This window comes from Rhodnius prolixus, unplaced genomic scaffold (assembly GCF_049639745.1).
Source record: "Rhodnius prolixus isolate KJV_2025 unplaced genomic scaffold, Rpr scaffold_13, whole genome shotgun sequence".
Classification (NCBI taxonomy): domain Eukaryota; kingdom Metazoa; phylum Arthropoda; class Insecta; order Hemiptera; family Reduviidae; genus Rhodnius; species Rhodnius prolixus.
Genome location: NW_027411583.1, coordinates 14,879,294 through 14,898,644, shown reverse-complemented (window position 1 = coordinate 14,898,644; position 19,351 = coordinate 14,879,294). Strand labels below are relative to the sequence as shown.

General features: G+C 35.4%; 1 protein-coding gene across 13 annotated transcripts in view; it reads left to right on the top strand.

Moving 5' to 3' along the window:
* The window catches only part of chas (chascon), a 78,049-nt gene that overhangs the window by 32,334 nt on the left and 26,364 nt on the right, over nt 1-19,351 (top strand). For all 13 annotated transcript variants that reach the window (XM_074116517.1, XM_074116518.1, XM_074116525.1 and 10 more), the window contains one exon: nt 19,018-19,230. In XM_074116517.1, the coding sequence (XP_073972618.1) occupies nt 19,018-19,230 (213 nt within the window). The remainder of the gene's footprint in view (nt 1-19,017; nt 19,231-19,351) is intronic.

Sequence of the window (19,351 nt, the reverse complement as noted above, 5' to 3'; positions counted from 1 at the left end):
ATCGAATTAAGTAGCCATCCATTCAGGACCAGGTGGCTTAAACCTGATTTACGCCTGAAAAGATGACGTTACTTCAGACTTTGCAAAATAATAATTTCAAAACATTTGGTTTAAAACTGTCCGGTAGGACAGTTGTATAAGGGTTGACCGTCAAAAACTGCACGAAAAAGCATAATGTTGAAAAACACCCAACTTTGACAATTTTTTTCTCCTCTTCTATAAAAGATAAAATTCCCAAATTTTCTTTAAAATATAAAGCAAATCCTCCTTTATAACTGTAATTTTTTTTGCAACAACCCAGATCTAATAGGTATCGAGAAAAAAGTTGCCAAAATTGAGCAAAAACGGCTTTTTCAAAAAATGTTCTTGTTCTTGTTGTTCTTGTTACCTTTTTTGTAAACAACGTAGCGCCTAAACGCGTGAACCGATTTTCATGAATGAGGTGTCATTCGATTCGGAATTTTATGTAGATGTGCCTTTTGGGGTCCCGACCCTGTACATCGAATGGGAGAGGAGTTAGCCCCCTTAATGTAAGGCCCCCTCCAAAATTATTATTACTAATTACTCTGTAAATCTTGGCCCGATTTTGATAAAATTTGGTAGGATGAAAGGGTTGGGGCTCCCCTACGTAACATTAAAGCGGCGATCAGCTCTTGTTAAGGGGAAGTACAGCAATCGTTTCAAATTATTGACACGTGAACCGATTTTCATGAATGAAGTGTCATTCGAATCGAAATTTTGTACAGATTTACACTTTAAAAGTCTCGACGCTGTGCCTCATAAGGCTGGAAACATAGTGGAGCGGCGAGCAAAGCGGCGATGATAGCGAAGAGCAAAGCGGCAAAAACAAAAACTAGAAATAGATTGAGTTGCTCTATCTTCGCTTTGCTCGCCACTATGCGCGGTCCCATATGTTAACTTGTGTTTGATTTCGCCGCTTCGCTCTTCGCTATCATCGCCGCTTTGCTCGCCGGTCCACTATGTTTCCAGCCTAAGGAGGGGAGTTCGCCGCACCCAAATAAGGCCCCTTCTAAAACTATTATTACCAATATTTCTATAACGCTTAGTCCGAATTGATAAAATTCAGCTCGAATAAGTGGTTAAAGCTCCTCTACGTTGCTGTGAAGTGCTATCATGCTCTTGCACCTACTAAGAGGAAGTACTGCAATCGTTTAAATTATCAATGAGTGAACCGATTTAAATCAATGAATTGTCGATTAAAAAATCTTTGCCTCTTTGCCTTTTAGGGAGAAGTACTGCAATCGCAATTTATTTTTCTTACTCCTCTTAAAAGGAAGTACTGAAATCGCAGTTTAATTTTGCTATTTACGTACAAATACCTTTCTATATTATTCAAAACGCTTTTTCAAAAAAATTGTTATTGAGGATGGTTTGGGGGACCGCAACTATAATCAATCTTTAAAAAGATCTCTCCATTGGTAGTTATGGTTCCGACTTAACACCTTATCAGGTTATAATGATAGAATTGCTTATTCCAAATTTTCAAAAAATCTGTAAAGCAGATATGTAACATTCCAAATAAACAAAAAGGAAAGTGTATCCAAAAGGTACAAAAATCTCCTTAACAAAAACTTACAGTTTAAAATGTTAAGTTTAAGGGTTGATTAAACGCCAAAAGGTACACAAATCAGCGAGTACCCAACATTTCATTAATACTTCATTAATATTTAAGTAATTCTACTGCTTTAATTTTCATTAATAAGTTATTTTTTAGAATTTATTAGATGTCACAGACCCTTATGCTGGCCATTTTCGTCTACAAAATACATATATGTTCAAGTAGCACTGTAGATTGACTGTAATATCTAGTTATTTTTAATAATCAAACTATTAATTAAAGGTTAAAAATAAAAACGTTATAAAAAATATAAAAAAATTATGAGGCTAAAAAATAACAAAACTTTTTTTTATAAAAATCTTACATCAATGATTTTGTTTATTTTATTTATTTGTTTTTATTTTTAAATAAAAATCGTCGGTTTAAGTTCATTCTTCGATTAAAGTAATTGTTATTTTATGAAGTAGTCAAACGTTTATAATAATAGGTAATAATTATCTGGCTTTATCGCAAATAATATAGTTTTCTTCAATTACATTCTCAACCTAGGTATTCATCCCACAATGTTGTATATATGTTATATAAAGTAAATAAGATATGCATATTTTTAGGACAGCTAATTATTCCAGTATTTTACCATAAGTAAAATTAGGGGAACTAAATTAAATTACAATTGAGAAATCAATAATTGTTGAATAATCTACTTGTTATTAACTGTGTGTTATTTGTGCTCACGAATATTTCGGCAAGACGAATTCAATACAGTAGCCTACTCTAACTTTGTCTTTTTCTACTTTAACATGCATGTACGTATATGTGATTTATCATAATTATAACAAAAAAATATTATAATGAAGTGGCCAGCATAAGGGTCTGTGACATCTAATAAATTCTAAAAAATAACTTATTTTTGAAAATTAATGCAGTAGAATTACTTAAATTTTAATGAAGTATTAATGAAATGTTGGGTACTCGCTGATTTGTGTACCTTTTGGCGTTTAATCAACCCTTATACTTAACATTTTAAACTGTAAGTTTTTGTTAAGGAGATTTATATTTGGCGTTAATAGAATAAGATTTCAGGCAGGAACTGGCTCAAGGAAAACAGGTATATCTACTGTCAGACACTAGTGATATGAACACTGTCCAGGTTTGTATGAGTTCGCTTTGCCTCTACAATCGATTCTACACCATAATAGTATCTATTGATTTGTTTACCTTCATATCCTTTTGACATAGTAGAAGAAGAAAATGTTTAACCAATAATATTTCAAATTGACTGCATTTGATTTTACTGCTTAACCGTTGTCCCTCCTCGCTATTGGGAAGTATGTCGCCTGGCGGACTATTTCTTAATAACCTGATCTCTTGATTATATTATAGTTGGTCTCTTTACTTAACACCCTCAAGCTACATCACTATCGGCCAGTTAATCAAATTTGAATGAACAGGTTTATTGGAAATCAGAAGTAATTGCATATTTTCTTTCAAATGAGTCTTTAGTAAGAGAAGTGTGACGATTGTCTCAAATATTTCTGTACATTTTACTGGAAATACCTATTGTTAGTTATGAAGTTCACATTCTCACAAGGGTTTTCTCAAATGAATTTTCTCCGAACTTAGTACAGTTGAATCTGGATATCAATGAAATAGTAAAATCGTACATCACACTGAAATGGCACAATAGAGGGAAGTCTTGCCCCTTCCTTTTATAATTAAAACAGACTAATTTAGAGCTCTTGAGGCTGTAATTATTTTCATGATTCTAGGAGGGCCAAGAATTAAACTGGACTTTGTCTACCACATATTTTTTAATTTAATAAAGAAATTTCACAATCTTTTCTTTCCTTTTTACACTTACATTTAAAAATTGGCTTGCATTCAAATCGTGGCTACAGGGCAAAATATTATATGATACTTTTCTCTGTAACTTGAATCCAACAGAGTGAGTTTGTAAGGCAGTAATTCGGCGCCCTGTCGTTACCAGGAATTCTCTTTGGGGGAAAGTCCAAACATCCTCTTTTACCCCCGAGCTTGTAAATTTTTTTACAAAGTAAAACTGAGCGTAAGAAGTGGGGATTAGAGGGCGCCCACTACCTACTAAGCCGAGTGAAAGAGAATTTCAATGCTTGAATCTTAGCTCGAACCTAGAACGTTTGTCGTTAAGTTAGCGGAGATATTGTTGACTTATTGAACGTTTGTTTTTGGCGTTTTTGATCCAAGGCTCTTGCGTACTTTGTTTATAGAGGTGAGAGATCATGTAACTACGAAAGGAATAAGTAATGGGAGTAAGAAGAGAAAGACGTTGACGGTAAACATGGTCGAGTGAAAATTGAAATTACAAAATTTGGCCCCAAGGCGAGCCTGGCCGGTTGGAGGGGAATAAGCGGAGTAGACTGAGCGGGTCAGATGGAGTGGGGCGAGTTAGAGAGCGCTGGAGTAGCAGTTGCCAGTGAGTACAGTGTGTCCAGTGTCGCAGCGCAATCTGTGTACAGGGGATTCATTCCAATACTGGCATTGCCTTCCGGTTTTGATTACCTTTGCAGCAGTCACAGGTATGTCTTCATTCATTACGCACGTTTTTGGTGCCTAACCTGGAAACCAAATTATTTGAGAATACAAGAACTGGATTCTTTTTCGGCAGAGACCTAGATAAGTTGCCCTTCTTAACCAGAAAATTTAAATCCTTCACTTAGAACTTAGTGTTAACTATTTTAGGGTTGAACTAAGACCATAGCAACTATTCGCATTCAGTGTTAACTCATTTAAAACTCTTTACTTCTCGTAGCCAACGTGTTAGATTGGGTTTGAAGATAATTGATTTACTAACTGGCATAATTTCACTAAGGCTCGTCCTACGGTTATAATCCTTGAAAAACAGCACAGAAGTGAGCCATCGTGGATCGTATAGGACTGTTATCTTGCTGGGATTTTACCTTGTAGCAACTATCTCTCTACTGATTGCTGTAACTGAGTGTTCCCCAATTTCTCTAATATGGCTTCCACGATTCTCTTTTAGCTTGGCATCTAAATGCCTTACAAAGAGCTACAATTTTTCTGTTTCTTAAGTAAGAATTCCAAATATAAAAAAAATATTCAAGTAGTAAAACAAAGAGGAAAGAAAACTTGGACATTACTTGTACATTAAAACTTTGAAGATGAAAATATGGTGTGAAGAATAGTTGATACAGTGCAGGCAAGAGATTATCCGCAAAATTCAGACCTATTTTAGCAAATTAAAAAACTATTCAGCAAATTCACGAGCCTCAAAGTATTGCTTCGGTGAAAACTTAAAATAGAAAATCTACACTATTTTCGAGGGGCGAAAGAAAAATCTCACAACCCTCTTATTGGTTTGTTTTACATGTTTTATTATATTCTTCAGGTGTGATGGGATAAAGTAACACTGTTGAGGAAGTTCTGCCCAACTCTTGAATGAATTTTGGCCACTGACCGGAAAACTGAAAAAACGAATCATTTAAAATTAAGAAATAAGAAAATTACACTCCCGTTGACTGATTGTATCATGAAATTTAGTCGATCATTTTCAGTAATCTCTTGAATTGCCAGAACTAAGTTCAAATTCGAGCTTCTTTGAGTTATTTGAGCACCCATTACACAATTGGACTGTGTGGCAAAGTCACATTCACACCATGGTTTGTTGTACCACTTTTTCATACTAAGTGACATGAAAACATTTTGTGTGAAAGGTCAAAAATCGAAGACAACACTTAGTTCAGGCCAAATGTAGTGTGTACACAGTTTAATAATAAATCCATTGATTAATGTTTTTTTGGAATCAAGGGAACCTCAAAACGGATATTTCTGTTAAAAAAAAAATAAATAAACCAAAAACATGCTGCCAGAAGTTCGTTCCAGTAGCTAGTACTGCGCTGATAGAAAGCACAGTAATCTATTCAGTGACATAGCACAGTAGCTAGTACTGCGCTGATAGAAAGCACAGTAATCTATTCAGTGACATAGCACAGTAGCTAGTACTGCGCTGATAGAAAGCACAGTAATCTATTCAGTGACATAGCACAGTAGCTAGTACTGCGCTGATAGAAAGCACAGTAATCTATTCAGTGACATAGCACAGTAGCTAGTACTGCGCTGATAGAAAGCACAGTAATCTATTCAGTGACATAGCACCACAGTAGCTAGTACTGCGCTGATAGAAAGCACAGTAATCTATTCAGTGACATAGCACAGTAGCTTGTACTGCGCTAAAAGAAAGCACAGTAATCTATTCAGTGACATAGCACAGTAGCTAGTACTGCGCTGATAGAAAGTACAGTAATCTATTCAGTGACATAGCACAGTAGCTTGTACTGCGCTAAAAGAAAGCACAGTAATCTATTCAGTGACATAGCACAGTAGCTAGTACTGCGCTGATAGAAAGCACAGTAATCTATTCAGTGACATAGCACAGTAGCTTGTACTGCGCTAAAAGAAAGCACAGTAATCTATTCAGTGACATAGCACAGTAGCTAGTACTGCGCTGATAGAAAGCACAGTAATCTATTCAGTGACATAGCACAGTAGCTTGTACTGCGCTAAAAGAAAGCACAGTAATCTATTCAGTGACATAGCACAGTAGCTAGTACTGCGCTGATAGAAAGCACAGTAATCTATTCAGTGACATAGCACAGTAGCTTGTACTGCGCTAAAAGAAAGCACAGTAATCTATTCAGTGACAAGCACAGTAGCTAGTACTGTGCTGATAGAAAGCACAGTAATCTATTCAGTGACATAGCACAGTAGCTAGTACTGCGCTAAAAGAAAGCACAGTAATCTATTCAGTGACGTAGCATTTCTGGACAACCAGTTTTCTTCAAATTTGGAATTTTGGTATCAAATTGAATCCTTATTAATATTTAGTAGGTGAGATAAGTCATAAACTGAATTGGGACTTTAATGTTAATTGGGCGAATTCCTCTGGATAATGTTACCAATGGAAATTGCTGAACTTGTAGTTTTAAAGAAAATTGTAGGTGCCGTTTTCAGTAAATCTCATTATAACTACAAAATCTATTCAGGAACCTCCGGCTGGATGATTTGTTATACTTGACCACAGTATGGCAGAATTGTTGGTCCTTTTTACTCATTTGCTTTTTAGAAAAATCGTAAATTTATTTTCTATCAAATTTAATTACATAAATTATTCAAATAAAATATTTTCCCCAACTTTCAATTGGTGAAGATAACAAAAAGCCAATTAGTTAGCAGAAAGAGTTTTCTTCATTTCTCCATGACGAAATTTTTCTTCGGTGGTTGTAGTAATCATATATATATATCTCTAGATTTCTGTTTTGCCAAGTAAAAGTACCTTAAAACATGAATCGGTTACTTAATCTTACTTTTATTGGCCTCTTTAAGCTTCAAAAGAGTATTTAAATGTTAAACTCGTGCCGCTGCAGCTAGTAACAGAATTGTTCTCTTTTATTAGAGAGCTTGGTAATCATTGATAGGGGCAAGGCTGGAACTAACTCCTAATTGTCTAAATTAAAAAATAATAAAACGTATGTAAAATAACAATGTGTGCGTTTGTGTTTGTTATCTGTACTACGATAATTGCTGTACAGTATCGGTGAATTCGACATCGTAGGTACGTAGCAATGGTTTAAATTATGTCAAAAGCTTAATATCAATATTATTTTTCCAATAATAATCTCCATTTTTCCAATGGACGAATACAGATTTAGAAAGAGCCATCAATTCTAGCTACATAGACTAGGATGTGTCGGAGGACTACCTGAGAAATACTTGTGCGACAGAACTAAGGGTTTTTAGTCAATTTAGAGTGCCTGGTGATGAAGTGATTAAAATATGGTTTAAAAAAAGTGGAAATCACACGATTAGTACGGACTCCATTTGAACCTTGTGCAACTTAAATAGATGAGGAAAAAGGAACATACGTTGATTTAGTGACCCATCTACAGCCCTCTTAGGATGTACCATTTTTCATATATGGCCTGGAATCTGGAATAAAGTGAACGTTGTTTATGTTGTGGCTGGCAATCCCATCTCTGGACCAATCTATTATTTAACTATTGAAGTCATCATTCTTTATAATAATGCATTACATTGTTACATTGCTGTACTATTTACAGTAACTGCTGTAAAAAGAAAGGTTAAAAAAAAAGTAAAATGAAATAATAAACAAAATCAATAACTGTGCGTTCATTTGTGTATATGCACATGCGGATATATGTTATATCACAAAGGTAATTGTAAAAGAGGATATAAAAAGAAATAAGAATTATAATTTTAACTAAAATATTTTGAAGAAAAAGTTTTGTTCTATTATGTTTATATAGATTATTTGCCGAGTTTTTCTTTAAGTTTGTTTAACTTAGATATTGCTTGGTACAATCTTTTTTCATTAATGGCATTACTGTACAACGTAAATTTATGTGCGGATGAATGCGATAAAATTAAGCAAAATTTAATCATTGGTAAGTTATGTTAGTGAAGAGGGGATATCTAATTATCTAAAGGAAACTTCTTCTTTTGTTTTGTGTTAGTTTTGTTAATTTATTTTTCTAGTTTTTGTTTTGTTCAGTTCAGAAAGTGCTTTATTTTGCAATTGATTTTTGTCATAGTTTTATGTGCCTCTCTAATGCAGTGATAATGTATCTGGCGCAGAACCCTTGCCATGTATTTTTACACAAATAATATATTTTTCAGAATTTAAAAAACTGGTTTTTTAGAGCAATTGAACTGCAAAATTGTATTTTGGTTGCTGCATAACTTTTACAATTTTAGAGGCTTTTAAAAGCTCAGCAATAGTAATAAGTAAACAGAGAATTGTGTTCCAACTAGCAGGAGCAGACCAGGACCAGCTTGAGCAATGAGCAACGTCTCTCTCTATAGGTAAAGAGCGCTGAACCGAGATCCAGTCGAGTCGACGCTAGCACGCTCTGCAGCGGGGCCGTTGAACTTTAACTGACCTTTAAAAACATTCCTCTTTGGGCCAATATACGTCCAACCTCATCCTCGTTTTGTTTCTCTCTTCTATTTCAATACTCAAACAGCATGTGATTAAAATTCCACACACAGTTCAAACTATGTTGTGCCCACAGAAATAGAACTATTGGGGTCGCACTTGGAATCCACCCACAATAGTGTGAAGTGGCTGCGCACCGTCAGCTTCCATTTTGCCTACGACCTATGGACAATTGAAAAAATGCATCTTCAGTCTTTCTCTCTGCAGGAAGTTCCGCTTCATTATTGCAACATTTATCGATTGTTTTACAGAACTGGATATTTTGAGGCCATCATCTGAAAAAGTTTAGTACGTGAGGACATGATCATCCTAGTTCATTAATAGGAAATTCTCGGAAATTCAAACCTTACGCAATCCATCTGAAAGTACTACTTTGCTGCAGGGAGTTTCCCTTACACCTACGCCCAGAAAGGGGTTGTATTGAGATTGTTTGGACGTTTCTGTATTGAGTTAATACCCAAAAACAATTCGAAACTTTTGAGTAAATGGATAATTTGAGAGTGTGAGTGAAGGAGCACAGCTTCAATAATAAGAAGTAGAAATGGTTTCTGATTGGAAATAGTTTCTTGGTATTATGTTACATTCCTAGTCGAAGATCATACAAAAATTTCAAATTTAGGCAAATCTCAGAGAAACCACAGAAATTAGATTACTCGGCATTTTCAGATTCCACTATTGCAAGATGCTGGAAAGATTGTGCAAATGATGGGGAACGTAAGACGTTAAAGAATCATCTGGTTGAACATTAATTGGGTGGAGTTTTTCTGGCTTACAACCAGCAAACGGAATGTGTGACCTCAATATGCTTAAACGAAACAGATATCAATTCTAAAATGGATCAAGAGCTTCTTTAAGACGACAGTCTAACTCAGTATTAATACAAACTGGCAGACCACACTGTTTCTAGACACCAGGAGAAAGCTAATGCAAATAAGAAAAAATCTTGGATGAAATTCCCCAAGTTAGCGATTAGAACTTATATCGCTGCTACTGATTTCTAATGAAAGTGAACGACACCAAACAATGGGCGCGCGTATTCAGTGACAAAATCTATCCTTGCCTGTGTGTCCGCTACCGTACATACAAAATAAAAAACTTTTGTCTCCAAAAATTTCACTTATTAATGTCTAGATTTTCTATTGTTTTTTCACATAATTTCACTTACCACGTTCGCACAGTTTCATTGGACATTGTGACAATTTCCAAGTATTAGATTGTTTAGCACTAAGACTACTCGTACATCAATCTGTAATATATCTCAAAAACGTGTACATTCGCCCAATGGTTCGGCCAAAATCACTCTTGTGGCAAACACATTTCTTTACTGAGTCTAAGTGAGAGAATGGTCAGATTTTCTTCGCTGATTTTCGCTCTTGCAGTCAAAAAAGTGAACTCTGGTACTTGGGTTTAAGGTGCCACGGAAGCCGAGCGGTTAGAGGCGAGACCTGTAAAGCTAATATGTATTGTGGTACTGGGTTCGATTCCCGGTCTTAGGCCTTGGATTTTATTTAATAGTTAATAAAAGAAATTTACAGTAAATTATGTTTGCTAATCGCCTCCGTCCACGACACCTAATTGGTAGTTGGACGTAAAGCCCTCCTGAAAAAATAGGGAATTACTTTATTTTACTTACTTTTACTTTGGTGTGTGTTCGCCATATCTCAAGAAAGAAAATTCTATACCCTAGGCCACTGTTACCTGTGCAGTGCAAAACTAAAAATAATATTTATATGTATATAAATATAAACAATATTTATTCTGTTTTGTTCATTCTTCAGTACACTCTTATAGCTTGCAGTTTTATTTATTTCACTCAACCATTTACAAATTTGCATATTCAATTATATGTGAGGTACGTCACAACTTGGCTTTCAATTTCTATTTATTGCCATGATGTCATTCATTTAATTCCTTAACGTGATCATTAAGTTTTCCTTTACGTGATCATTATTTTTAATTTTGCTATGATTTCTCTTAGTAAATCAGTATTACTCTTTTCATTAAGTATATATAATTTTTCTTTCTGCAATCAGTGTAGTGGATGGACTTTATTGTAGATAAACAACGCCAATTTCGCACGAGGTTATTATAGGGACAGGTTATAATAGAAATTAAAGCCTCAAGATTTACACTAAATATTTTATTAAAATAAAGGTCAGAACTTAAAATCTAAATTAAATTTTTATAATGGAATTAAACCACTCGATAATAATTTAAATTGTTAAAATGTCGAAACGTAAAATAATTAGTCGGCCAGTCCAGCCAGTAGATCTTTAACCACTCTTACAAAAGTCTTTCATCAGAATTAATCCAGTTATGATTTCCAGAAGGAATCTAATCAGTTGACACACTTTGTACTTAAGCTGCTAAAAACAGATCATTAAATTTCCCAATGTGTAAAGCATGTTTTTTTACTTTCTCTTTTTTTAAAAAACTGTTTATAACCACATTCAGTCCCACGCCACCTGTCAGTCCCAAACTATCTTTTAGCCCCATTCCATCTTTCAGTCCTAAGCCGCCTTTTAGTCTCTCATTTTTGTTTAATTTATTTAAAACCTAAGATTTGTAATTTACAAATTACCAAAACTATTGATAAAGGTGAATTGTAGTAGCGGGAGGTGATCCGATGGCCATTACAATTAGACACTGCAGCTTCCAAATCGCTGACAAGTTGCACTCAGAGAACCGGTTAGCGCGCACATTCGTATCAGTTAGTGAACTTGTCCTTCAAAACAGCATCATCAAGAGATGGAATGTTGTCAGTCTTCACTTTGCTTCACCATTTGGTCATTAAAGCTGATTGAGTTAGAACTTTCAGGTCAGTAGTATGAAGGTACAAAAACTAATGTCGCTCATTAAGTTCAATTATGGGGCAATTACAGTCGATTTTCAAAACTTGCAGAAAGTAAGATTGGGCATTTACTTCAAGTTGGCATAGATAAGTTATTTACATCATTTTCTTATCTTATTCTACATACAAGGGACTGGTTTTACAAACTAAGAAAATCTATTTACTTCGCTTCTTTTGAAACTAATTAATTCGTAAGGTGATGTGTACCTGTAAGAGAGGAGGTCCTTTGATAGGATATCATTTGGATTAGAATATTGAGAGAACCAACTTACTTCCTGTTAATGACACACCTGGCCTCATGCATGAAGATATTTTATTATTAATTAACAGAAGATGTTTGAGTGCTGGAACAGAATACAGTGCTGAGTGTCATCGAGTTTAATGAGCAATGAGTTTTAGAGAAAAGGATGTACCATTGCGACCTTTCACCTGCCAGCTGATCCTATAACCTGTTCACTAATTTTGTTACTTTCACCCTAGTCAATCTTACTTCCAAGATTTTTATATTCATTTTATTTCCAAGCGCGCCAACTTCAGAGGTCAGTGGCGCCCTAAGTATTTTTGTGTGAACTTTGGATCTCTCGTGTAGATTCCTGATCAATCATGTAATCCTGGAATGGTTTCCTTAATTAGGTATAGACTTGTTGAGCGTTCAATTGGATCACGAAATTTTACAATCAGATTACGCCTTCGACTCCATCATAGCTTAAAACCTTCACTCCCATTCTCCATTCTCCATTCTCTAGATCCCACTTATTTTCAATTTTTCTCGTTATTTGAAGTGATAATTATTTATGTTGTTAGAAATATTCGAAAATTAAAGAAGAAAATGTTCCGCTTTCTGGGAAAATAATAAATGAAAGAAAACCTGAAGAGTAATCGAAGCTTTACTCTGACACTCGCCTGTGCCTCTCTATGGGATAGTGCATTAACTCCTGCCTACCCGATAGACGCGCAATGGTCGATACGTCAGGTGCGACATCTGATGATTACTTTAGAAATTACATAGATGGTTCCAAAGGGGATGAAAGGTCTGAAGGATTGTCTACTTTGAGTTGGAAGAGCACTTGGTTGCGTCTCTTGGAGAAGATAATTGTCTCCCAGACTAGAAGTAAGAGTCCCAGTTGAAACATTCGACCGGTTGGTCGTATATCCCATTAAAAGTTCACGCGCTCATTTTTTCTAATTCAGGATGTCGAATATTTCCGATTAATATTCGACATGGGTGCTCTCTCCTACTATTATAGTAAAGAAATTAATAAATATCCAAATTAGATGTTCTCCTGCAGCTTATTGATGCACGCCAGATATTGATTTGTCCCTCGTCAAGAATAACGAAATCAATAATGTTCAATACATCGTTTCCAAACTTGGGGAGTGGAAAGCGCTCTTTAGGCCTGTTTACATAAGCATAATGGAGTGCGTATTTTAGAATTGAGAAATAGTAGTTTAGTCATAGACATGAAAAATATACTAATGGAGAAGTGCTTTTATACATGCTGATATCAAACAGTATCCTTACGGAGAGCGAGCTGTGGAATTGGTGAAAGTTGTTTGCAAGTGCAGTGAAGGCTGCAGTAACATTATTCAGCAGTAGGATTTGTGGTTCACAAGGTCAGCCACTACAGTTAGGGCAGCTGTACTGGTAACCAAGCACTCTTCTACAATTTGTTAGTCTCAAAGAGGCTATCTCTAACTGGCGGGTTAGCGCTGCCATAAAAAAGGAATCGCTGAAATTGGAAAAGTGCCTAAAAGACAATGAATTACGCCTTGCCAGTCTCCTTCTGCTGTACTCATAGGAAATGTTTGCAAAAAAATAACGCTATGCGTGAGAGGGGCAACATTGAAAAAGTTGTACATATCAAATTGGTCTCCGATCAACAAGCATTCAAATCGGAATTATTTCACTAGAATTCATAGTATTCATGCTGTGTAAGAGAAAAGGTTTTTGTTTTTCCAACAGAGAAAAAGTTCTCCTGCAGCATGATAGTGCTGGTTCGTAAACCTCGCGACAGACTGCCTCAAAAATTAAGCAACTGGGTTAAGATCTCTTTCATTCTGTTTACAGCCCAGATCTCGCTCCTTCGGATTTTATTTCAAATAATTACTACTTTTTAGCGAAGTAAAACTTGACTGAGAAGTTGTAAGCAAGTTGTATGAATTCTGTGCCTCGAAAAACCTTAGTAGCATCGTAGAGGAATTGAATTAATAATAAAGATTAAATAAAATAATGAATAAGAATAGAATAAACTTCAATAATAGTAGTAATTAAAAATAATAAGAAGAATAATCATAAGAATAAGAAGAATAATAATAGGAATAATAATAATAATAATAACATTTATTGAATAATCAAATATTCAAAAAGTCAGACTTTGAGCTTCAGAACTATACCCTATTATTACAAATGCAATAGCGCGAGATTCACCATACCAAACAGATTCATGGCTATATAAATGGATTCAGACAATAGTAATAAAAAAACAATTAGAAAACAATATAAAAAACACAGACAATAAAGCAATATTTATGAATAAAGGGCCACAGTTTGTCCTAAAGTTCATTAATGAGAAGCTGCACTGATGCCAAAAAACATGTTATTCGGGAAAGAACAGCTGAGATTAGAATTTCCTACTCAAATCTTATGAGACTGATCTGAATATGATTGGTCAAACGAATACTTCTGAGAGTAAGCCAATCGCAGAATCGCATAAATAGATTCAAGAATTCAGGCAAATAAATAAATTGAGGTTGAGGGGAGGATAAGGTTTATGTTTCAGTGAATCTCTGCAGGCTAGTTAACATCAGTCTGTGTGGCATTAAAGTCTCCCAGAGAATTGTAGTGTTGCGGACGTTGACCTTCAGAGACATGACTCGCTCTGACACGCTTCAATGAGCGTCACTCACGTGAACCCTGACGGATATCCGTCAGCGCTGTACAAAAAACCTGCCAGTTTGAAATTCTAGTCTGACGCATTGAGATTTCTGCAAATCTGGTATATTTGGTTGGCATCTATTTAAAATAAATTTACGCAATGAGAATCGCACAATGAATTCTGTTTTCCGGATAAAATAGGTCTGGAACGTGAGTAAAGTGCAGTTGTTAAAGGCCCTGGACATGTCGACGAGCAAGTAGGAGGTGCAACTATATTCCTACGACTCTTAAGTAATAAAAGCACCAACTATGTTCATATTTCTATTAATTGGGAAGGTAGTCTATAAATGTTTTAAATTCTATCGAGCAGATTTTCCATTTTCAATTTTTGTTTGGAAAATCCGTTTTTAGTCTCCGTTAGTCTCCGTTAGTCTCCGTTAGTCTCCGTTAGTCTCTCGTGTGAATATGTGAAGTCAACTTTAAAACAAAAAGCCGCTGCAAGTTCAAATTTGATGTCAAGTTTAGGGGTGCCACTATCGGGCCTGGCGGTAAACTTTTGGAAAAATCAACCAGAAGAAAGTGCCATTTTACAAAATCGATTCTGCAGATTTTGAAATTTTCTCAAATATAGCTTCCACAATGTTCTTTAATCTTTGAATGCATAGTGAATATAAGTAGTTCTGCATCTCTTACTTCACATATTTTACCTGGAAAATTCAATAACTTGCTCCTCGGAGAAAAGGGATGGGTAGATTTCCTCTTAAGTGCCATTTTCAAATATTGTGCGTTCCTATTTCTTGAGTGCACTATTCAATGTATTGATAATATTCCCAAGTTGGAGAACATTCCTCATTCATAAGTATGTCTTTCCTTTAGATTGTTCTTGAAATATTCTTTATTTATTTTTATTTTTATTTATTTTTTATTTTTTCCGGCGCATCGACAGCTTGGCCATTAGCGCCGTCTCGTTACTTAAAAACCCCTCGTACTCGGATGGCACATCCTCCTCCCTCGTTACAACCTTTACTGCTTCCCGATGGAAGCAGTATGGAGCCGAGGGACTCTGGAGCACATCTTCCCTCTCCAACCATTTGAGGGGAGAGAGTTAATGTTCTTTATTCATTTTGTTTAGGGCAGTTCCTGTGGAAGGGCTGGAGGAGGCTGATGAACGGTTTTAAATATTGTAAAATGTTGGTAATACACAATAAATATGACTCAAATGTTCGGAATTTGAAGAAAATTTGTTAGAATTATTAGTAAAGCGAGTCGTCTGAGTGTCCATATCAGATTTCTGCTCTGCACCACCCTAGTACAATACCCTAGGTATTACAATCGTGCAGATTTTCCTGGAAATTTGCAGATTTCACAGGAAATATCCGACTTAAGGCAACTTGAGTGTGAAAAAGTGATTTTTTACAAATTTGTTTGTTTGTGTGTAGCTCAAAAAAAAAGTCAGTTGAAATTTGATAGTTTCCCACGAGAGGCGCCACAAAGTTTTGGTCAAAATCGATCAACCGGAACCACCAATGTGCTCAGTTTTTTCCATTTTTTTGAGATTTGGTCGAAAACTGATCCCACGATTTTCTTTTCAGCTGGGGGGTGGGTGATGCCAATTGATTCTATGCGGATCTATAACTTTTATTTGAAATTAATTTTTCAGGGAAATTGGATTTAGGGGGGGAAGTTTCCATCTAAAGTCTTCCGTAGAGTTTCCCTGACCCTGACTCTTGAACATTACAGGTAGAGTTGGTGTCAAATTCGGTTTGAAGAAAATACTTCCACCGGAACAACTTCTTTACTCAGTGGATTACTCACTTTTTCCAGATTTGCTCGCGGTATTTCCTGCAAACTGTGCTCATACTTAACATCAATATAGATTTATGGCTTTTACTTTGATTATTTTACTAAAAAATCATTTTTAGGGCAGTTTTCGGTCGGCGCCCTTGCAAAGATACATTTCCCTGACTTTCTCGGTTTTAGAAACTAGCGATTATCAGTTGGTCTCTGACGTTGCTCATTCCAACAGGGAGCTGAGCGCGTAAAGTCTAAAATGGATTTGAATGCGAGAGGGGAAAGTCGCTATTAAATGGAACAAGTATTTGAGTGTTTTAAAAACAATCTTGCCAACTTAACTGGGCACTACAAAGCTAAACTTTCACCCTTTCACTGTGCCAAGGCTCATGTGGTCCCCGCCAAATCTGCGCCTCGCAGCGCGCACTTGCCGCCTTATTTAATGGCGGCAGCGACATTTCAAGTAGCTGCCAGAAAAAACAGAAATTATATTACATCTTCTTAAACTTGATTGTTTTCGAAAGAAATTTAGAAGGCCTGTGTTAGATCTACTACTTTAGATCAAAAGCTATTCGACAAACTTACTTTTAGGAGCACCCTGAGGAGATAGTGATGGTACCCTTTCCCATCAGTTACCACATATTTTTGTATAAGGTGATTATGATTTTTCAAAATAATATTTAGATCATTTATGGTTAAAAGCTAGCCTGTTTTCTGATAAAATTAATATGTTCTCGAACTCTTTACAGAACATCCTTCTTACTTTTAAGGCTAATATTGATCATCATAAACTGTTTTTTGTTTTGTTTGGTGTAAAATTATCGACTATTATCGATACACTAAACAACCCAGAAGTAATAATTTGTAAGAAAAATTAAAGGAGATTATTCAATTCTATTTTGGGAGAGTTTTATGAAGTTAATTTTGAGTTTGATGTTCTTTTCAGAGATAGTTATTTATTTATTATTATGATTTTTTGTCTGTTCATCTTTTATTCTATTTTGTCTATGATTGCTAGATGAACTAACCTACTTTAGTAAATCCAAATAAAAAGAAATATTAATGTTAATATGAAATAGATAGTGTTGTCAATGGAAATTAAGTTTCTACTCTGTAATATTGATCAATCTGCTGATAAATCATTAATTTTTCTGGTCGTCACTTCAACATTTTTGCCAGTATCAAAGGATGTCGGCAGTAATATTGATCGTGTACAGTCCGCTTAATCTTAGTAAGCTATTTCCTCTCTTAGTCGTTATATCCAAAAACTGATCTAGAACCGCAACTGATTCAGATGCGCCTTACATATTTGGAAATTTTCTCTTTTTCTCATTGACCTGACCTCTAATTCTAATGTCTCAAGCTCTAGAATGGCACTCTCTTGCTCTAGTTTTGCTTTTTTTAAAACGATAGTTCTTTCTAATTTAGGTAAGATTAGAAATCTACCGATTTCGATTATAATGAGAAGGGAATAAGATTATTATTAGTGAATAGTTACATATATCAGTAAACTATAGTATTGGCGAGGGCTTAGGCAGCGATTAGACACCCCAGAATGTCATGAAGGATCAGGTACAATCTACAAATTGAATCTACAAACCTCTTAAACCGATATACACATATGACTTCGCTTAATATACTGTACGTTAAGCCATGAGGAAGTTAAACTTGTCCTCTGTAGTTTCTAACTAATGCGGAAGAAATAAAAAGAAATTTTACTGAACTTAGTACAGTTTCAGTGTACCTAGCATGGTCCAATATAACTATAACTAGCGTGGTTGAAGATGTCAGTTAGGAAGGCGATGGCTAGCGAAGCAAATTTTTTAGCTTAAGATACGTGTTTAATTTTTGGTTTAATTTTGACGGTGACTTTGATCGGTAGTGGTGGTGTTTAACTTTGGTTTCAAACTGCAGTTAAATGGCGTTTAATACTATCTAGCGGTTAAAATTTGTACCATAGTGGCGGAGCCCTGGCTGCGCTCGGGTTTCACTTTTCTTTAGGTGGGTTTATTAAAACTTACAATAACCATCTGCTTCCGAATAAGCTCGCCGCAATTGACTTTGTTTAAATAACTTTTTTAAAGCTTAAAAGTTTCATTTCTAATTAAATACTTAATATTTTGGCAAACCTAAACAAGATGGATAAAAGTGGTAAGAGGCAGTATCCACAGTGGTGGACACTGTGTTGCTACATGTCGTTCTTCTTCTTTTTTTTTTATTCTTTTGCCTTGGATTTTTATCTATCTTCAGATAACGGTTGGCCAGTTTTGAACACACCGAATGTCAGAGGATTAGGGCAAGTAACATTCTTGAATCTTCCAATGACTGCATTCGCTATCAAGTGTTTACAGTAAAGTTGGCAATTATGGAGAGATATAAAAATACGAATATTTATTTGCAACTAGATTATTTATAAAATAATCATTTATAAAAAAAATGAAAGTTCGAGCTCTCTCACGACCTTCTCTCACCGTAATCTCTTTTGAATTTGTCGCAAAATAGTTAAAAATACAATTTTTACTCTGTTCATCATCTGTTGAGGGTCGTGTTTTTTCCTGTTTTGCGTTTTGTTACTATAATTAACTCTATTTTTTTTTCCTGGTGTTGATGTTGATTTTCAGAACTGTGAGCATTATCGCTGTTTTATCCGTCGTAACACTCATGTTTATTGTATCCCTAACTACATTTTCAACCTGTGAGCATGGTTTAATGCTGTTTTCTACCGATCATTCATCAATCTTTAAAGTCGAATTAGATGCTGTCGGTACTAGTTCACAACCAAAAAAAAACAAATTACAGAAGAGGCCTAACAAGTGTTTCATAATTAGCGGTGACTAGCGTTACTGATATTCACTAGTGATGTCACAAGTATTGTAATTTTATCCTTTCAATGGAGTCTTGACTTTGCGCAGGCTTATAAGAAAGCAGTTGAAGGCGGGGGTAATGTTGAGAACTGGTTGGTGTTAGCGGCAGGCACTGAGCTCGCGTCTACCGGATCCAAGGTAGTCGGCCACACCACCACCAAGAAGAAGATCATAGATACAGAAGATACGCTTAAGAAGAGTCAACTAGTCGCTGACGGCCAGGTTGTTATCAACTCGTCCACCTTCAAGGAACATGAAGAGGTAAGCAAATCTGCCATTTTTTGGGTGATAGAAACGCTTTCTACGTGATTTCATTACTGTGAAAATTGATTTTATTGAAGGCAACTTACTTTCTACAGAAGGTCTTGTTTGTACTTCAAAT